Genomic DNA, 19,945 nt, shown 5'->3' with positions numbered 1-19,945 from the left:
TACATTCAGGGCAGGCCAGGAATGCTAAAACTGTCATATTTGTTTGTGCTCCCAACCAAACAATCAAAGCATGAAATGGCTGGTATCATAAGTGATCACATGAGCAGCACCATGGCAATAGCAAATCAGAGGTTAAGCTGGCTGCTTCCTTCCCTGAAAGGAATAGGAGGGTTTAGTTCCACTTCAACCGCTTCCTACCCACAATATGTAGATTAGTGCATCCAGCACAAAGCTCTGTGCTGAGGGAAAGTTAAAGAGGCACATCACTTTATCATTTCAGTGCAAAGAGGCAGTGGCTGTGACAGGTACTCCCCTCTCCCTCACCTTTCTACTAACACAGCCGTAGCTGCTTCCTCCACCACAGATGACACCACAGTACCAAGATTCAGCTGGTGTTGCAGCCTAGAGGCAGTGATGATGTCCCACACTCCATGTTCTGGGCCTAGCAATTGGCCATGAGATATGAGCAATGCCACATTGGAGAACGTCATATACTCCCCTATACCCAGAATACTGGGTATTATGCATTAGTTGAGGTAGATGCAGGAGTAGTGAGGCATCTCTGGAGACAGGAGTATCAGCAGGATGGGAGTATTTTCACAGACAATGTCACTTTTCACTGAATGAGCAAAGTGATTGGCACTGCTCCATCGCAGAATTCACAGAGCCTGCCTTCTGAACTATAGAGGTGCTAGAAGGGAACGTTTCAGGAGGTGGCATTGCTTATGTTGGATTGTTTGAACTGCTATTACAGTGCTAATGTTCTAAAATTTAAATGTATATTGTGAACAGACTTCCTTTAAACATTAATAAATTCCTTGGTAATAACATGTTTGTCTGTTTATCTATCTTTACAACCTTTTCACACGTATCTTACCTTGTAAAGCAAAATCCATGATGCTGGGATCAAGTGAGTCCACCTCTGTGTTCATGTCTGTGGTAAAGCTGAGGAAGTCAGATGAACCTCTGCCTATTACGTGCTGGTGTAGTGGGCTCTGTGTCATCTGTGGTACCACATGGAGTGGAGGACTTTGGGCTGGCGCAGGAGAACTTGATGCCATTCTTGCCTGAGTCTGAATATGACGATGTAAAGGTATGGACTGTAAGGATAAAGTCATGACTGGTTGGGGCTGTAGCTGAGTAATAGGCACTCTTCCAGGAATGCTCCCAACATTTGTCATTGTTGGCGTTTCTGGAGCTGTCAGCTTAGTTGGAGCTTTGCAGTTTTCAGGTCTGTCCATAATCAGTCTATCCAATTCATCTGCAAAAAGAAAATAAGGGAAAACTATGTTGTCAGTGTATGTAAACAATTTTCAGCAAACTAAGTTGTACATTTTAGTAGCCTGATTGCAAAAAAAGAAAAAAAATAACAGAAATAAATGATGCCTACAGCCACACAAAATGCTTGCCTGATACGGTCAGTTTAGCATTGATATCACGTCTAAATACCATACCTGTCAGGAGCAGACTTTGCCTTCTTAGATTGGGTCTATCTGTCCAATTTATTTTTTCAAGTCAATAGCTGTTTTTTTCTACTGATAGAGACTGGCACAGGGGATATATGCTTAATACTCTCTCTCCTTATAGGAACAAACATACACATTTACCCAAAGTGAACATGCATGTTTGTAAAAGATCTTTTGCCATCACACTAGAGAGCTGTGCACTATTATTATGTATTTAAAGCCCAATTTAACCTTTTATTATGCAAGTCAGCCAGGCTGCATATACTGTAATGAAAATATTCATATTTTTACTTTTATTTATTTATTTTTAAACTCGCTTTAATTGAGTAAAAGGCACGTCAGGTATACATAGCAACAATCAATCAATCAATCGGTATACAAAAAGAGCAGGGATATTATCATAAGATAAAAAGCAATCTCCAACAGGATATACGTACTATAAAATCACATACCCCATTAAAAGTAGTACAGTCGTTGCAGTAGTACCTGATGCACACAAAGTACAGGTATAGATATGTAAGAAGCCAATTACTTATGGTTTTATATAACTCAGAACAAACCAACTGGCAGAAACATCTTGCACATCAGAGAAAAGAAAAAAGGTGCACAAACAGAGAGAACTTGGCATTTACCCCAATATAGCAGGTTAGCAGAGAAAATGAATTCACCTATACCTGAGAAGGGAAGTAGGTCATTGGTCAAGGTAGCACTCAAAGAGATATAGATATCCCAGTGCTGAGCTACAGATATATATTAGGCCAGCAACATAACATAACAATTCCTCATATGGGGTCTGATATCAGGGATAATAAAGAGTAATTGGTGTCCTGAGTATCACACAAAGGGCCCCAAAGTTTATAAAACTTTTTGGGACATCCTCTAGCTTCATATGTCAATTTGTACAATGATAAGGTATGGTTAATAACCTTATTCCATAGCCAAATATGAAGTGTCTCCGTACCAGTCCAATTAAGTACAACCGTTTTGTGGGCATTACTTTTATTTTTATCTGCTTAGTGCTGTTGCAAGAGTTAAGCCAATGTCAGTGTGCTGGCAAAACTAGGAAGGTCACAATAGCCCAGCTCTCTGACATGCCCCCTGAACACTGGCTTTATGGAGAAGAGCCATGTTGATTATAGCAGTGTTCAGAGGGCATGCTGGACCACAGGAGAGCTTGTATGTGAAAGTCTCAGTTCTACTCTATGTGCTGGCAGCCCGTTTTTTTCTCATTACAGAACTGATAAAAAATTTAAAAAGCCATACTGTATATACAAACTGGATTAGGTGATCCTATCCCGCTGACCTGATTTGTGTGTTCTCACCTGGATTAGCCATACTCCTACGAATTGCTGGCAGATCTTTCCTCTTCCACTTCTGCATCTCCTCTTCCATTTTGTCAATTTTAGCTGGGTTTAATGCCCAGAGGCATCCCTTGCGGGAGGATCCACTCAGCTTGTTCTCCACCTTTTCAAAGCATTTGTTCAGAGATAGATTGTGCCGAACTGAGTTTTTCCAGCCGTCTGGCGCTGTCTGAAATGAGGTACAGTTGATAGCTGTTTAAACAGTAACTTACTTATTTAATGCAAATAGCAACATTCAAAAAAGTAAAATCCGATACCAACCAAGCACAGGAATTTAAACTAAAGACTCTGCCCCCTACTTAGTGATGCTAATTACCTATTTAATTAAAAACTATAACGTCTGTCATTAAAAACTAATTGGTTGTTATGGGGAGAATAAGTATTTTTCAGACACATTAATTCAAACCTGCATTAGATTTATATAATGAAATAAAACTCCCCTGGTTTTAATGGAAAGACACCTATTTCAACACATTCATTACACCATTTTAATTTAATACAAATATCTACAATACTATAACAAAAAGTGAAAATGATCACACTGTTTTTTTGGGTTTTTTTTTTTTTTTTTTAGAAATGGGACAGTATGCTAAATTCTATGAAACACTATCTGACAAAATCATGAAAATAAGTCTCTATGGTTTTAATAATAACACGAGGCCCTTAAACAGCAGACTGTTTAGAGAAGAAGAAGAAGACACTTTAGAAACTAAACTATTGTTGTTCAGTTAGATTGACATACCTTGAAATATGGAAAGTGCTCCTTCATGAAACTGTAGATTTCACTCACTGGTAGGCTGCCAGTCTTGCTGTTTTTTAAGGCCATTGCAATAAGGCAACTGTTACAAAGAAGCAATATATTAAGAACACACATCAATGACGTACAAACTTATGACAATGCATGATAACCTTTAATGAGAAGTTCACTTACCTGTATGAATAGATAGGTTTTGGGTAGTTTTTAGGGTGCAGATCCTGCGTAGCATGAGCTGTCAGGCGTGCCTGAGCATACGGCTGTGCCCTATAGGAGCCATTAAACATCGTCTCAGGGGAACACTAGGACAAAAACAGCAAGCATTTTATACAATAAGAAAAGTTAGTTTTGATGAATACAAATCTTATACTACTGATATATCACAGTCCTTTATCAGAAAAAATATGTAGTTAAAACCTAGACAATATAGCGAATTGATAAGACTCAGTGAGCTAAACTACCTATACACTTACAGTGAGGAACAGAAGTATTTGAACACCCTGCGATTTTGCAAGTTCTCCCACTTAGAAATTATGGAGGGGTCTGAAATTCACATGGTAGGTGCATTCCCACTCTGAGAGACAGAATTCAAAAAAAATTCAGGAAATCACATTGTATGATTTTTAAAGAATTTATTTGTATTAATATTTGGTATTTGTGTTAATATTTGGTACAGAAGCCTTTGTTTAAAATTACAGAGGTCAAAGCTGTAGTTCTTGACCAGGTTTGCACACACTGCAACAGGGATTTTGGCCCACTCCTCCACACAGATCTCCTCTAGATCTGTCAGGTTTCGAGGCTGTCGCTGAGCAACACGGAGTTTCAGCTCCCTCCAAAGATGCTCTATTGGATTTAGGTCTGGAGACTGGCTAGGCCACTCCAAAATCTTGATATGCTTTTTACGTTATCCTGGCTGTGTGCTTCGGGTCGTTGTCATGTTGGAAGACCCAGCCACGATCCATCTTCAATGCTCTGACTGAGGGAAGGAGGTTGTTGCTCAAAAGCTCACAATAAATGGCCCCATTCATCCTCTCCTTAATACAGTGCAGTCATCCTGTCCCCTTTGCAGAAAAGCACCCCCAAAGCATGATGTTACCACCCCCATGCTTCACAGTAGGGATGGTGTTCTTGGGATGCAACTCATCCTTTTTCCTCCAAAAACGACGAGTGAAGTTTAGACCAAAAAGTTCTACTTTGGTCTCATCTGACCACATGACTTTCTCCCATGCCTCCTCTGGATCATCCAGATGGTCATTGGCAAACTTCAGACAAGCCTGGACATGTGATGACTTGAGCAGGGGAACCTTCCATGCAATGCGTGATATGAAACCATGACGGCGTAGTGTTCTACCGGCAGTGACCTTTGAAACTGTGGTCCCAGCTCTCTTCATGTCATTGACCAGCTCCTCCCTTGCAGTTCTGGACTGATTCCTCACCTTTCTTATCAATGATACCCCACGAGGTGAGATCTTGCATGGAGCCCCAGTCCGAGGGAGACTGACAGTCGTCTTTAGCCTCTTCCATTTTCTAGCAATTGCTCCAACAGTTGCTCTATTTTCACCAAGCTGCTTGGCAATTGCCCCGTAGCCCTTTCCAGCCTTGTGGAGGTCCACAGTTTTGTCTGTGGTGTCTTTTGACAGCTCTTTGGTATCTTGCCCATGGTAGTAGTTGGCGTCTGACTGACTGTGGGGTAGACAGGTGTCTTTAAAGAGATCAGATTAATGAGTGGAGTAGGGTGGACTTTTTAAAGGCACAGTAACAGGTCTTTGAGAGCCAGAATTCTTGCTGTTTCTTAGGTGTTCAAATACTTATGTTCAGCAATGCAAGACAAATAAATTCTTTAAAAATCATACAATGTTATTTCCTGAATTTTTTTTTAAAATTCTGTCTCTCAGAGTGAGAATGCACCTACAATGTGAATTTCAGACCCCTCCATGATTTCTAAGTGGGAGAACTTGCAAAATCGCAGGGTGTTCAAATACTTCTGTTCCTCACTGTATGCATCTGCTGGGATTGTGTTGTCATTTCTTTTAACCATTTGCCGCCCGCCCTATGGCCGAATGGCGGGTGGCAAATGTCATCAGCGTTTCAGGTGGACACCATATGGCGTCCTCCCGCACTTGCGCATATTGCGCTCCTGCAGAGCAGCGCGATCTGTCACCAGCCGTGTACCTTGGACACGGCCGATGACAGATCTCAGTATCGGCCCCGTTGCCGGTACCATGTGACCTGCTGTGACCAATCACAGCAGGTCACATGACAGTTGTATACAATGGATGGCTTCATTCATGCCATCCATTGTATACTAGTGTCTAGCTGTGAATGGTCACAGCTAATCACATGCACATTTCATGTGATTAGCTGTGGCCAAATCACAGCTAAGCACAAAAAAACCCGAATGAATCGATGTCATTCAGGTAAATGCTTGCTTATAGCAAAGTAATTCTTTGCTATAAGCAAATTGTGTAAAAAAAAAAAAAAAAAAAATACTGATCACTTCCCCAAAGTAGTACAAGGTTACTATGGTAACCTTGTACTACTTTGGTCATAGTGAAATATTATAAAAAAAAAATATTAAAAAAAAGAAAAATTTAATAAAAAAGAAAAAGAAAAAAAAAATATATATATATTTTTTTCATACTGTCACCAGTCAGTGTCCCTGATCACCGCCATGCCAGTTATATGATGACGCTGTACTGCACTGGTGACAATATGTAAAAAAAAAAAAATAGTGAAACTAATTTTTTTCATTTTTTCATTTTCCGAAAAATTATGACAAAAAAAATACAACTTCAAAAAACTCGCCATGCCTCTTATGAAATACGTCGGACTGTCTACTTTGCAAAAAGGGGTCATTTGGGGGATATCTGTACTGTTCTGACATTCTTGGACCTCAAGAAATTAGATTGGCTGTCAGTACTTCAGGATTGATCAATATTCAGATCTATACCATAGTTTGTGAACTCTATAACTTTCCTACAAACTAACAAATACATCCTAATTTGGGTTATTTTCACCAAAGACATGTAGCAGAATACATCTCGGCCTAAATTTATGAAGAACAATTATTTATTTGCAAACTTTTATAACAGAAACAAAGAAAAACTTTTTTTTTTTCAAAATTTTTGGTCTTTTTTTGTTAATTTAGCAAAAAATAAAAACCCCAGTGGTGATTAAATATCACCAAAAGAAACCTCTAGTTGTGTGAAGAAAATGTAAAATTTTAGTTTGGGTACAATGTTGTATGACCGCGCAATTGTCATTCAAAGTGTGAGAGCGCTGAAACCTGAAAACTGGCCTGGGCATGAAGGTGTAAAATTGCCCGGTATTGAATTGGTTAAATATGTCCTTTAATGCACAACGGTGCATCAGAAAACTGACACGAACCCTTTCCATGTCAACTCACTAAATAGAAGTGAACTAGCACTATTAAAATGATAGAATAGTAAAAGCGTGTGTGTTAACTTGGAAATAAAACTCATAGATGTGAATGGCCCTTTTAGAAAAGGTATTATCCATAAGACAGCTGGGCAGACAGGAAAACATTAGCCTACTCTCTACCAATCTGTGCTGAGATAAGTAGACTATAGGTGGAGAAGGATCTTTCAAAGTGTCTGAAAGTTAATTAAATGGAAGCTGTCAGGACTGAAATACTGGGGCTGCCTTTGATGATTCCTTTTTGAGTGTGCAAACCTCAGGGTTGTCATCCTGATCAAACTTCACTTTTTGGTGAGTCACTAACCTGGATCAAATGTGCATATCAGGTGTTGGGACACCTGATAAATATATGCTACTGTAATTTTGGCTATGTAATTCTGTAAGTATAATGAAGCAAAGATAAAAATGACAGCGCAAGGTCATACACCTTCAAAAGCATTAGTGACAGCTCCCACATTATAGTCCAGACAGATTCTGTTTAGGGGCAATCATAAACCTTCACACAAGTAAAACAACTCACCTGCTGAGGACCTTGAGACAGTGCATAGATTTGTTGAGAATGGGGTTGGTACAGAGACTGCTGGGATTGAATACCAGGAGACAAATGTCCACTCAAATTGAATTGGTTCATCTAATGAAAAATAAAGTATTAATACCTGTGTACATAAAAAAATTAAATTTGCTATGATGCAGATGCAACATATTACCACTTACATTAGATCCATGTGGACTCATGGTATTAAGACCTAGAATGCTTTGCTGCAAGCTGGCAGGTATATGAATCATTTGTCCAGGCACTGCGCTGGTCAGCTGACCTAGATATAAAAATATAACCGGTCACATAACAGGCATCATTTAATACAGCTGGATTAGATTTTACACTCCATATACCTGGTTGTTGTATGACCGAGTTCTGTGAAGGAAGGCTGTACTCCATCCTGCTAGTGGTTATCTGCTGTAACCTAGGTACATCCACAGATGTCAGCCACGACAAAGACTGTAAGTCGTTAGGAAGGTCATCATCTCGCAGTTGTGAAGTGTCTGAAGCTGTAAGTCTGCAAGCATTGAGAAGAAAAGGTAAAGAAAAATACCGAAATGAAACAACCATGTTTATTAAAAATAAATAAATAAAAATATCCTTGTGATAGTGATACACATCTGAAAAGAAAGTGCATACTTTAACTATTTTCCTTAAGGCTTCATGAACACTTTGTGCCAGCATGTAGTAGCGTTTTAGTAGAATTTAGAAGTGTTTAGGAGCGTTAGCGTCTTTAGCGTGTTTACAGTACATGAAAAAAAAAAAGCTGTTAGTAGCATTTAGAGGTGTTTAGGAACGTTTAGGAGCATTCTGCGGTTTTTTCTGTGGGAAAGCACTCCCAAAAACTCTATAAAAACATTTTTTTCTGCTCCTAAACGTTGAAGCTTGAAAAACACTTCTAGCATAAAATAGTGTGCATGGACACAAAGGATAACACTATTAGATTCTAAAAAAAATGCTCATAATAGCTTCTGCTTCTAGGAGCTTAAAAAAACACTAGTATGCATGGAGCCTAAAAGGATCAGTCAGACAGGCTGCTGTGGCTTCCTACTCTCCCAGCTTCATTATACATTATGCAAGTTTACACAAGGCAGGGCTCTCAGTCCTACTTCTCTCTCTATATTGCTATATAACTGAATATGATGATTTTCTGTATCTGTATTATTTAGCCTTTTATCTACTACCAGAATGCCTAAAGCTGTATAACTACATCATAAAAGGTTCAGTATACTGTACTGCCGATGCATTCTCTGTTTATATTAATCGTATTGAGAATGCATCAACCGTGTATTGTTTCATATAGTATACGGAAACGTGGAACACAATCTTCATTTCCAATCTATATCTTTGAGTTTACTGCTCTTCTAGTATAAAACTTTCATTACAAATGATTGATAAGCAGATGTGGATGTGGGTTATTGAACATCACTAGAATCGGTATGGTATATCGATTCATCACAAATAAACAAAACACATCTGAGCATTTTTAGATGATCCATTTTACAGGTACAGTGGGGATCGAAAGTTTGGGCACCCCAGCTAACAATTTGTATTAATGTGCATAAAGAAGCCAAGGAAAGATGGAAAAATCTCCAAAAGGCATCAAATTACAGATTAGACATTCTTATAATATGTCAACAAAAGTTAGATTTTATTTCCATCATTTACACTTTCAAAATAACAGAAAACAAAAAAATGGCGTCTGCAAAAGTTTGGGCACCCTGCAGAATTTATAGCATGCACTGCCCCCTTTGCCAAGCTGAGACCTGCCAGTGTCATGGATTGTTCTCAGTCATCGTCTGGGAAGACCAGGTGATGTCAATCTCAAAGGTTTTAAATGCCCAGACTCATCTGACCTTGCCCCAACAATCAGCACCATGGGTTCTTCTAAGCAGTTGTCTAGAAAACTGAAACTGAAAATAGTTGACGCTCACAAAGCTGGAAAAGGCTATAAGAAGATAGCAAAGCGTTTTCAGATGTCAATATCCTCTGTTCGGAATGTAATTAAGTAATGGCAGTCATCAGGAACAGTGGAAGTTAAAGCAAGATCTGGAAGACCAAGAAAAATATCAGACAGAACAGCTCGCAGGATTGTGAGAAAAACAATTCAAAACCCACGTATTTAAATGAAAGCAAATGAATGATTCAAATGAATGAATAAATGAACCAATAAATAACTGAATAAACGTAACAGTTCATGAAATAAAGTGACTTTTAGTGTTCTCCTCTATGTCCTGTCCTTCTGATGCTCAGGCGAAGTGCAAAATAGTGCTGAAAGAATGCACACTCACCAGAACGCACGGGGAAATGAGCGTTTTATCAATATATGTTCCCCTTAGAGTCATCAGCTGGTCAGGATAGGGTAGTATGCTGGCCTCCCTTCAGAGCTCCTGGATACTCCTGTGTGATCCCTTGGCAGGTAGCCTATGGATATGCGTTCCTTACCCAGCGGAGAGATGAATGACTGTAAATAAATACTCCCCAAGGGAGTCAAAACAAGGACGCCTCCATAGTGTAGTAGGTGATTTAAAAGAGGGTTTATTAACAACTCAAGCATCCGAGATACACGGCAGTGTATATAAAACAACGGACTGACCGTCCACTAGTAAAGATGGCCGCCGGAGCTCCACGATGCTCCGGCGGCGTGACGTCACGGCGTTCCTGGCTCCTTCTACGCGTTTCGTGCACACGCACGTCGTCTGGGGGGATTTGCCAAATCTGGCAAATTTGGCAAATCCCCCCAGACGACGTGCGTGTGCACGAAACGCGTAGGAGGAGCCAGGAACGCCGTGACGTCACGCCGCCGGAGCATCGTGGAGCTCCGGCGGCCATCTTTACTAGTGGACGGTCAGTCCGTTGTTTTATATACACTGCCGTGTATCTCGGATGCTTGAGTTGTTAATAAACCCTCTTTTAAATCACCTACTACACTATGGAGGCGTCCTTGTTTTGACTCCCTTGGGGAGTATTTATTTACAGTCATTCATCTCTCCGCTGGGTAAGGAACGCATATCCATAGGCTACCTGCCAAGGGATCACACAGGAGTATCCAGGAGCTCTGAAGGGAGGCCAGCATACTACCCTATCCTGACCAGCTGATGACTCTAAGGGGAACATATATTGATAAAACGCTCATTTCCCCGTGCGTTCTGGTGAGTGTGCATTCTTTCAGCACTATTTTGCACTTCGCCTGAGCATCAGAAGGACAGGACATAGAGGAGAACACTAAAAGTCACCTTATTTCATGAACTGTTACGTTTATTCAGTTATTTATTGGTTCATTTATTCATTCATTTGAATCATTCATTTGCTTTCATTTAAATACTTTGGTTCTGTAGCGCTGCATTTTTGATTTTTATTGTTTTAAGGGTGTGTGGTTACCTGATGTACAGCTGCTACAAATAGGTGCGCTTGTATACATATTTCCCTTTTTATCAATTCAAAACCCACGTTTGACTGCACGATCCCTCCAGAAAGATCTGGCACACACTGGAGTTGTGGTACACTATTCCACTATAAAGAGATACTTGTACAAATATGGTCTTCATGGAAGAGTCATCAGAAGAAAACCTGTTCTACGTCCTCACCACAAAAATCATCGTTTGAACTTTGCAAATGAACATATAGACAAGCCTGATGCATTTTGGAAACAAGTTCTGTGGACCGATGAGGTTAAAATTGAACTTTTTGGCCGGAATGAGCAAAGGTACGTTTGGAGAAGAAGGGGCACAGAATTTAATGAAAAGAACCTCTGTCCAACTGTTAAGCATGGGGTTGGATCAATCATGCTTTGGGGTTGTGTTGCAGCCAGTGGCACAGGGAACATCTCACGAGTAGAAGGAAAAATGGATTCAATAAAATTTCAGCAAATTTTGGATGGTAACTTGATGCCATCTGTGAAAAAGCTGAAGTTAAAGAGAGGATGGCTTCTACAAATGGATAATGATCCTAAACACACCTCAAAATCCACGGGGGATTACATCAAGAGGCGTAAACTGAAGGTTTTGCCATGGCCTTCACAATCTCCTGACCTCAACATCATTGAAAATCTATGGATAGACCTTAAAAGAGCAGTGCGTGACAGACAGCCCAGAAATCTCAAAGAACTGGAAGACTTTTGTAAGGAAGAATGGGCAAAGATACCTCAAACAAGAATTGAAAGACTCTTGGCTGGCTACAAAAAGCGTTTACAAGCTGTGATACTTGCCAAAGGGGGCATATTAACTCTGCAGGGTGCCCAAACTTTTGCAGACGCCATTTTTTTGTTTTCTGTTATTTTGAAAGTGTAAATGATGGAAATAAAATCTAACTTTTGTTGACATATTATAAGAATGTCTAATCTGTAATTTGATGCCTTTTGGAGATTTTTCCATCTTTCCTTGGCTTCTTTATGCACAGTAATACAAATTTTTAGCTGGGGTGCCCAAACTTTCGATCCCCACTGTATTTGCTATGAAGCATTAATTTCTGGTCTATATCTGCTTCAACTAAAATGTAAGTCATCAAACATACAGAAATAAAAATTGTTAAAAAGAACATATAACTCTTTATTCCTAGATTGTAAGCTCCAAGGAGCAGGGCCCTCCTATCCCTCTTGTATTGAACTATATTGTCTCCCTTTATATTGTAAAGCACTGAGCAAACGGTCGGCGCTATATAAATCCTGTGTAATAATAATTATTCAGTCAGAATAATAATGTATCGAGCAAAAACACATCTCTTAATCTCTCTCTGCCTCCTCCAGGTCATGTAGTGCCAGCCTGAACATTTTAGATTGGATTGTGATCAGTCATCAGGGAAAGTGGTTTTGTAGCAGGAGTGTTTTCTGTTACAGGACATAATATCCCTTTGCAATTTTGCAGCATAAAAAGGCTGAAGTGTGAGCGAGAGGACACAGCTGACCTTTATTCCTGCTCTCTCATTGGCTGAATCATAAACAAACTAGATCAAACAACATCATTTGAAAGCTGGGCAGGCCTGGCTGCTTTGCAACAGTTGGTTCTGTTATTGAATGATTGCCCATTGTGTCCACAAACGGCTGGAGCCGACTGACACGTGTCTCTATTGTTTTGTTTTTAGGTTAATTGTTTCTCTTTTTCATCATCCTCCCCCTCTTCTTTACCCCTCTCTACAGACCCTGCATTAATCTAGCTGAATGACAGCAGACAAGTAACGCACAAAAACGTGCCATCTGCCACCCGCCTGGTGCCTACTGGCCTGAAAGAGGGAGCTCGTGATTTTTCTTATTTTGAATCGAAAGGTCGGATGAGTGGTGTGAAGAGTCAAAACCCTGTGCGAATACCTCCTGTCATGTGGCAAACCTCCTTCTAGGGCTGTAAAGCACTATCAAACATTGTGTTAACATATAACAGGGCAATGCTTACTATAGAGCTCACAGGATCATGAAATGTTACTTAATAAAGCTGTTTTTTCACTACTGCTGCTATAATCTCATTATACCAATATGCTGCTCATATCAGCTGGGTTGCAGGTTTGGTTAACCATTCAGTCGTTCTGTAATGATCAACTGACAATAAAGAATTTCATTGTATGTATTTGTTCCATGCTCTCTATTGAGAAAAGTGACATATCAGGAAAAGCCAAGGGACATTGTTCAATAGATTCGATAGCCTTTCTATGCTCAGGCATAGATGTATACTGATTCAACTCAACGATTGGATTAATGAATAAATGTGCAAATTAAAGTAACTGACTGCAACCAATTAGAATTTTACATTCACTAATCTGACTGCAGTAAATAAAGTCTAGTTAGCTGCTATGGGTTACTGCATTTAGCACATTTCATTGCTGTTAACACAGACCATGCTGGTAGGTTTTTTGACGCGTGTGTGTGTACACAAAACATTACACAGTGCCTTAGATACTGTACACTCACATATGGGTGGCTTAGTGGTTAGCACATCTGCCTTGCAGTAAATGGGTTATGGGTTCGATTCCCGACCAAGGTGCCTCCACAGACATGCTGGTAGGTTACTTGGATCCTGTCTAAATTGGCCCTAGTATGTGTATGTATGAATGTAAGTTAGGGACCTTAGATTGTACACTCCTTGAGGGTTAGGGATTGATGTGAATGTTCAATATATATGTAAAGTGCTGTGTAAATTGACAGCGCTATATAAGTACTTGAAATAAATAAAATATGTCCCTATCCTCAGCGATCTTACAATCTCATTATATATATATATACACACATATATGTATGTGAGAGTGTAAAATCCTTAATGGCAGAGACATATGTGAATGTACAGTATGTAAGGCACTGTAATTTTTCAGTACTATATACACAAATATGTGTGCAACTAAAATGTAGCAATGTACTGGCTTCCCTCACTGGGATCTAACTCAACCTCTTTCAACCAGGGTGCCTTGAGGTTTCTTCAGGGGTGCCTTGGCAAAATACCTACAAATTGCAAAATATTGTACACAACCCTGTAGATGGATCAAGCCTGTGTTTTAGTTACACAAAGGTTTTCATTGTGCACCATTACAACCTTCCAGCTATTGGCTGACTTCATCAGTTGATAAGGAGGGCATCAGGCCCCTCCACAGCATCTTTGTTTGCCCCTCCCCCACCCTTCTCCATCAGCACTGGGGTTACATTACCTAAGTGAGGGAGGGAAACATTGCAATACTAGTCAGTGTACAAAGGTGGAATTGCTTTGAAAGAATAAGTAACATTGGGTGTCTTACATATGGGGATGCTGCTGCGTTATGTAAAACTATTAGTTTAGTTTTTTTATACTTTAGAATGGGTGCCTCGAGATGTGCAGAATTTTAAAGGGTGCTTTGACTGAAAAAAAGGTTGAGAAACACTGATCTAACTTGTTAGGGTACATTAAGGGTAATGAGGCAATTCCCAGAGGTATATTATTTTTAACGGTCATCTAGAAACGCATCAGTTAAATACAGAATGGGGTCTGTTACTAGCAGTTTGTGTACCTGAATAGACAGTAAAATATTGTCCATTTCTAGAAATACAACCAATTCAAACATTTATACAAAAAAAATCAGGCCATTTAGGGGGCGTAAAGGCTTGCAGTTTCAGGAATCTTTTGCAATGTGCTGCCCCCCTAAATCATGTGATTATCTTTTTCCCAAAGAAATGGGAATAATTCTTTTACTATGCCGGAGTCAGCAATCTAACTGGAAGAAGTCACAATGGCTTCTAAGACCCTTTAGGGCTACCTTAAGGGGCAATAACAATTATTTTGGGCCGTCAGAAGCACCAATTACACAGGTCCGCCAAAAATTTTTTTTCAAGAGCTGTTTTGGTTATTCCACATATTCTTTATGTTTTTTGGTGCGCTGAATCCGAAAATGACCTCCATTTTGTCATAGGACATCACGTTTCCTGACAATGTAGGTAACTATTGTAAATAAGGCCATACCTCAAAATAAATGGAAACAGACTTATAAAATTAAAGTTTTATTACAATTTTTGTCATGAAAATCCTTTTTTGAACTGAAATGAGCTCACCTACACACACTAAACTCGATTCTTCTTCCCTGTGAGGCTCCTCTTGGTGCATTTACGCTTGTGAGTAGCATCTGGAATGGCTCTCTGAAGCATCCAACAGTAGTCTGCCATCATTGCAATGCTCCATTTTCCCTGGTATCTCCTTTCCATCTCTTTAATGTCTTGGTGGAATCGTTTACCTTGTTCCTCACTCACAGCTCCCAAATTTTCAGGAAAGTAGTCAAGGTGGGACTGGAGGAAATGCACTTTCATACTCATCAGGCAACCTAAAGCTTGAAATGCTTTCAGCATTCGTCCGACGATCTTTTTGTAGTGAGGATCTTTGTTATTGCCTAAACATTTCTGTACGACTTCTTTAAATGCAATCCACCCTACTTTTTGAGGATCTGTCATGGTATTGACAAACTCTTGATCAACTATAAGCCTTCTAATGTCTGGTCCGACGAATACACCTTCCTTCAATTTTGCCTCCGACAGGCCTGGAAACTTGGTGACCAAGTATTTGAAGCATTCTCCATATCTTGGAAGTGATTTCACAAATTGCTTCATCAATCCCAATTTTATGTGGAGAGGTGGTAGAAGAACTTTATGGGAAGGTACCAAAGTTTCTTGGAGGACATTTTTTTCACCGACTGTTAGCACCCTCGGCTGCCAACTCTTCGTGGTCCAGTGATTTTGTCGGTCTCGACTGTCCCATAGACACAGAAAACAAGGGTATTTGTTATACCCAGCTTGTTGCCCGAGCAGCATGCACAAGACCTTCAAGTCCCCGCACACTTGCCAACTATGGTCTTCATATTTAAGTTTACGAAGAACCAATTCCAATTTCTTGTAGGTTTCCTTCAAGTGTACAGAATAACCTAAAAGGTATGGAAGCGTAAAAAACCACCGTTGTGGAGTAAAACTGCTTTGAGACTTCTTTTTGAAGAATCTATAAAAAGACGCCATTGCTCTGAATCATATTGGATTTTAAACTGACCCATCAGACCTTTGACATGGATGCAATAAACCAACTTGTCTTCCTGGGCGAAGTAAGGAACGAACTCTTTTTCACGATGTCTGAACCATGAAGATGACACTCCTGGCAACAATAAATTCCTGATTTTCAGCCTTGATCCGAGTAACTCAGCGGCATCTTTGGGAAGATTCAAGTCTCTTACCAAATCATTCATCTCCTCCTGAGAAAACAATTTTGGTCTTGTATCATCTTCAAAGTCAGAACTTGATTCGTCATCTGGTTCAGGTATGACTTTACCTTCATCGGAGCTAGGTATCTCTTCCAAGGTAGCAGGGGGCTTGGGTACTAGTATATCTGTGCCATGGGGGATGGGACGAATTGCTGAGTGAAGATTGGGGTATGAAATGGGATGCTTCCATTTGGAATTAAACCCTTTCACATCGCATGAACAAAAGTAACAGTCGTCACTATGGTTCTTTTGCTCTCGCCATACCATAGGAATCCCATAATGGAAAGATTTTTTCTTACCCTTGAACCAGTTTCGGAGGTCCTCAACACACCGTTTGCACACTTTATGACTAGCCCAAACTTTATCTTGATCTCCAATTTTTAGTCCAAAGTATGCAAAGTATACTTTTTTCACAAAGTCTGTAATATTCTGCTGTTGCTTCAACACTGTATATTCACCACAGATGAAACAGAAACTGGCGAATTAATACACTTTCGCGGAGCCATAACATAACGGTTGAAGAATGACGAGCTAACACGAACTGCGATGAAAAAGTGTGAACAGCCTAGAAGCAAGAACCTGATGATGATTCGTGCACAAGTGTGGACTGCAGGAGAGAGCAGCTCTGTGTCTGTACACCAGACGTCATAGTGCTGGCCACGCCCCCCTGCACTGACCGGAGCTGCTGCTATCTGCCCTGTGTCTCCCTCCCACTGGATTCTTCAGGAAAGATTTACCCCTTCTACCATTAGAAGCAAAGACTCAGGGCTGAGGCTTACACATACAGCATGCTGCTGAGTATCCCAGTAGTCAGACATGTCACTCAGAGCAGCACTTGTATTCACCCCCTTTGTAGGGGGGGGAGGGGCAGAGATTGTTTACCTGCAAATAACAACAAAGGGCCAGAAGAGAACTAGGGAAATGAGGAAATAGAAACTTGCTTAGCTTATGTATATATTGCTGACCATCAGATTTACGGTGCTGTATTTTTTTTTTACATAACTCGGACAACCCCTTTAAGGTTTTTTTTGGCATTTTAGATCTTAAATGCACTTATGTGAATTAATTAATAGTAATTTGGACTTTAAATTTGGTTAAAAACCTATAATATAAAAAAAAATCCCAAAAATGTAAAATTTTTTTTAAATTTGAAGAAAATTTTGCATTTTGTGGCATATCATGATGTCTAGGAGTTTTTTCAATATTTTATTTGTTTTCAGCACACCAAAATGCATGGAAATTAGATGAAAATAATCAAACAGCTTTTTAGTCGCAGACCTGTGTTATCAAACACATAATGTTTTTGTCTCTAGTTTGTTCTATTATGTTTCTTATCCCTGTGTGAACTAAAATAGTCAAATTTGAAAGCTTCTAAAATGTGTACCTTTCAAAAATGCATATTTTACTGAAATGAAATCCAGTAATATATCAACAATCGTGTATTATTTTCATATAGATGTAACATATATATGTGTGTCATGGGAATGTGTCTAACAATACATATAAATTAAGGTTCCACTTCTTATTATTCAAATATTATATTGTTTTAATTTACTAAGTTTTCCATCAGAAAAATTAACGACATTGATGCATCATATGTATTAACCACATAAAGGTGGCTAGCTATACGCAGAAGGAAACAATGAACACAGGAAAAAGGCATAGTTTTCTCATAAAATAAGTGATCACAATATTTGCATCAGAGATTTAATATAGCGTAACGTGTATCTAACATAGATATCAAACTGTAACCACTATATAACCAACAAGCTAGGCCTAGTCAGCAATGCTCAGAAAAACAATTTCTTATGGAGGATGTTTGTTCACCTGAGAAGAAGGTACCCCCTATGTGTTTGTTAAAATAGTATTAGGAGGGGAGGGTTACAATTCAAGAGGTAGAAAATAGTGGAATGAAATGTTATATAGAAGAAAGAGGAACAAAGGAGGGAAGAAGATCAATGGGGAAAGATTAGGGATGGGGGAGAAGAAAAAAAAAATTTTTTTAAGAGAAAGATTAGCAAGTGAAGTGAGACCACAGAGTCCAAGTTGCTATTTTCCAAAGTGACCATTCATTCCATTTCACAAAAGGAATCTAGCTCACACGCCCACTCTGTAAAAAGGGAAGAAGTGGGTTTTCACCAGTTTCTTAAATTAATAGAGGTTAGAAAATGACAAAATAGACTTTTTTTATGAACAGGGATTAAGGAGAGTAGAGAAAGTTAGGGGTTATTAAGTATGTATCTTATTACCCACCAATTTGTAATGTATTTGTAGGATTTGGGCCCAAAAAGGAGTAATACTTGGGCATGTCCCCAAACGTGAGTCATTGGTCCAGGAGCAGAATGGCATCTCCGGCCCAAGTTGGAGATAGATGGGTTCATGTGGTGTAAATTTGAAGGACAACATTAACCTACATAGGATTTTATTGCTGATTTCTTGAGCTCTGGAAGATATAGAGGTTTTGTAAGTGCATATCAGCATTTTGTCCCAGTCAGTGTCATGGGAAGAGACATTAAGTTCCTATTCCTGTTTAGCAAGAAAATGTGGAGTCTGTTGGAAAGATTCCCTAAGTAACATTTGATAGAGAACCGAGAGTGAGTGGTCAGGTCTTTGGTCCTTGAGAAGTAATGATTCAAAGTCTGTGTGTGACCTATTGAGAGCAACTAGCAGGGACAGAGTCTGAAGGTAGTGTTTCAAATGGGAATGTTCCAATCACACTTTTGAGGGGGAATGACAGAGAAGAAGGAGCCACACTAAAGGGGGAAGTTTACCCTGAACTAGAGTATGTTGAAGAAGAGTCCTGTTAGTCCTGGTCCCTGCACATAATTGACAAATAACAGAGTCAAGGGCTTGGTCTGGGGATATTAGCCCTTTGTTTATGTAGGATGTAGGAGTCCCATATTTGTAAGGGTGCCATGACAAACAGAGGCTAATACTCTTTGGGAGGCCCACAGCCGGAAGGTGTCCATGATAATATTGGGGCAGCACAGTGGCTAAGTGGTTAGCACTTCCACCTGGCAGCGCAGTCTTGAATCCCAGCCTCAGCACTACCTGCACGGAGTTTGCATGTTCTCCCTGTGCCTGCTTGGGTTTCATCTGGGTATTCTGGTTTCCTCCCACACTCCAAAGACATGTTGGCGGGTAAATTCACCCTAGTATGTATATGTATGAATGCTGGTTAGGGACCTTAGATTGTATGCAGGGGTTAAGGAACAGATGTGAATGTAAAATATATATGTAAAGCGCTGAATAAATTAATGGCGCTATATAAGTACCTGTAATAACTAAATAAAATAAATATCAGCAAGAGATCCTCCTCTAGAGAAAATGATCGTCCTTTAGAGGAATCCATAGTTTATGTGATCTGCCATGGTACCAGTTTTTGAGTCTAATCAAAGCAGATGCAAATAGGTACATAGAGAAATTAGGCAGAGCCACCCTGCCTTTGTTTTTGGGTCATGATACACTATACACTAGGTTTTTTTTATAACTAAATACAAATGTTCCTATCGCTGAGGTGATGCCAGTTATTTAACCAAGGGATGGAAGTACAGGGACCATCTGAAAGACATAAAGCAATTTGGGTAGAATATCCACCATGATGACATTTAACCATTCAAACCAGGAAAAAGGATGATTTATGATAAGATTGTAAACAATTTTGGGCAGTATTTAAAAGAGAGGTGTATACAGTGGATTGAAA

General features: G+C 39.6%; 1 protein-coding gene across 1 annotated transcript in view; it reads right to left on the bottom strand.

Annotated features, from left to right (window-relative positions):
* Positions 1 to 19,945, bottom strand: part of FOXN4 (forkhead box N4) — a 44,581-nt gene that overhangs the window by 3,307 nt on the left and 21,329 nt on the right. The window contains exons 3-9 of the mRNA XM_089675761.1: positions 7,911 to 8,074; positions 7,734 to 7,834; positions 7,540 to 7,650; positions 3,759 to 3,883; positions 3,570 to 3,666; positions 2,789 to 2,996; positions 878 to 1,261 (exon numbers count right to left, since the gene is read on the bottom strand). Of these exons, the coding sequence (XP_089531887.1) occupies positions 878 to 1,261; positions 2,789 to 2,996; positions 3,570 to 3,666; positions 3,759 to 3,883; positions 7,540 to 7,650; positions 7,734 to 7,834; positions 7,911 to 8,074 (1,190 nt within the window). The remainder of the gene's footprint in view (positions 1 to 877; positions 1,262 to 2,788; positions 2,997 to 3,569; positions 3,667 to 3,758; positions 3,884 to 7,539; positions 7,651 to 7,733; positions 7,835 to 7,910; positions 8,075 to 19,945) is intronic.

The sequence above is a fragment of the Staurois parvus genome, unplaced genomic scaffold (genome assembly GCF_062004578.1).
Source record: "Staurois parvus isolate SC_StPar_1 unplaced genomic scaffold, SC_StPar_1.0 ptg000158l, whole genome shotgun sequence".
NCBI lineage: Eukaryota > Metazoa > Chordata > Amphibia > Anura > Ranidae > Staurois > Staurois parvus.
This window is presented reverse-complemented; position numbering and strand designations above follow the sequence as displayed.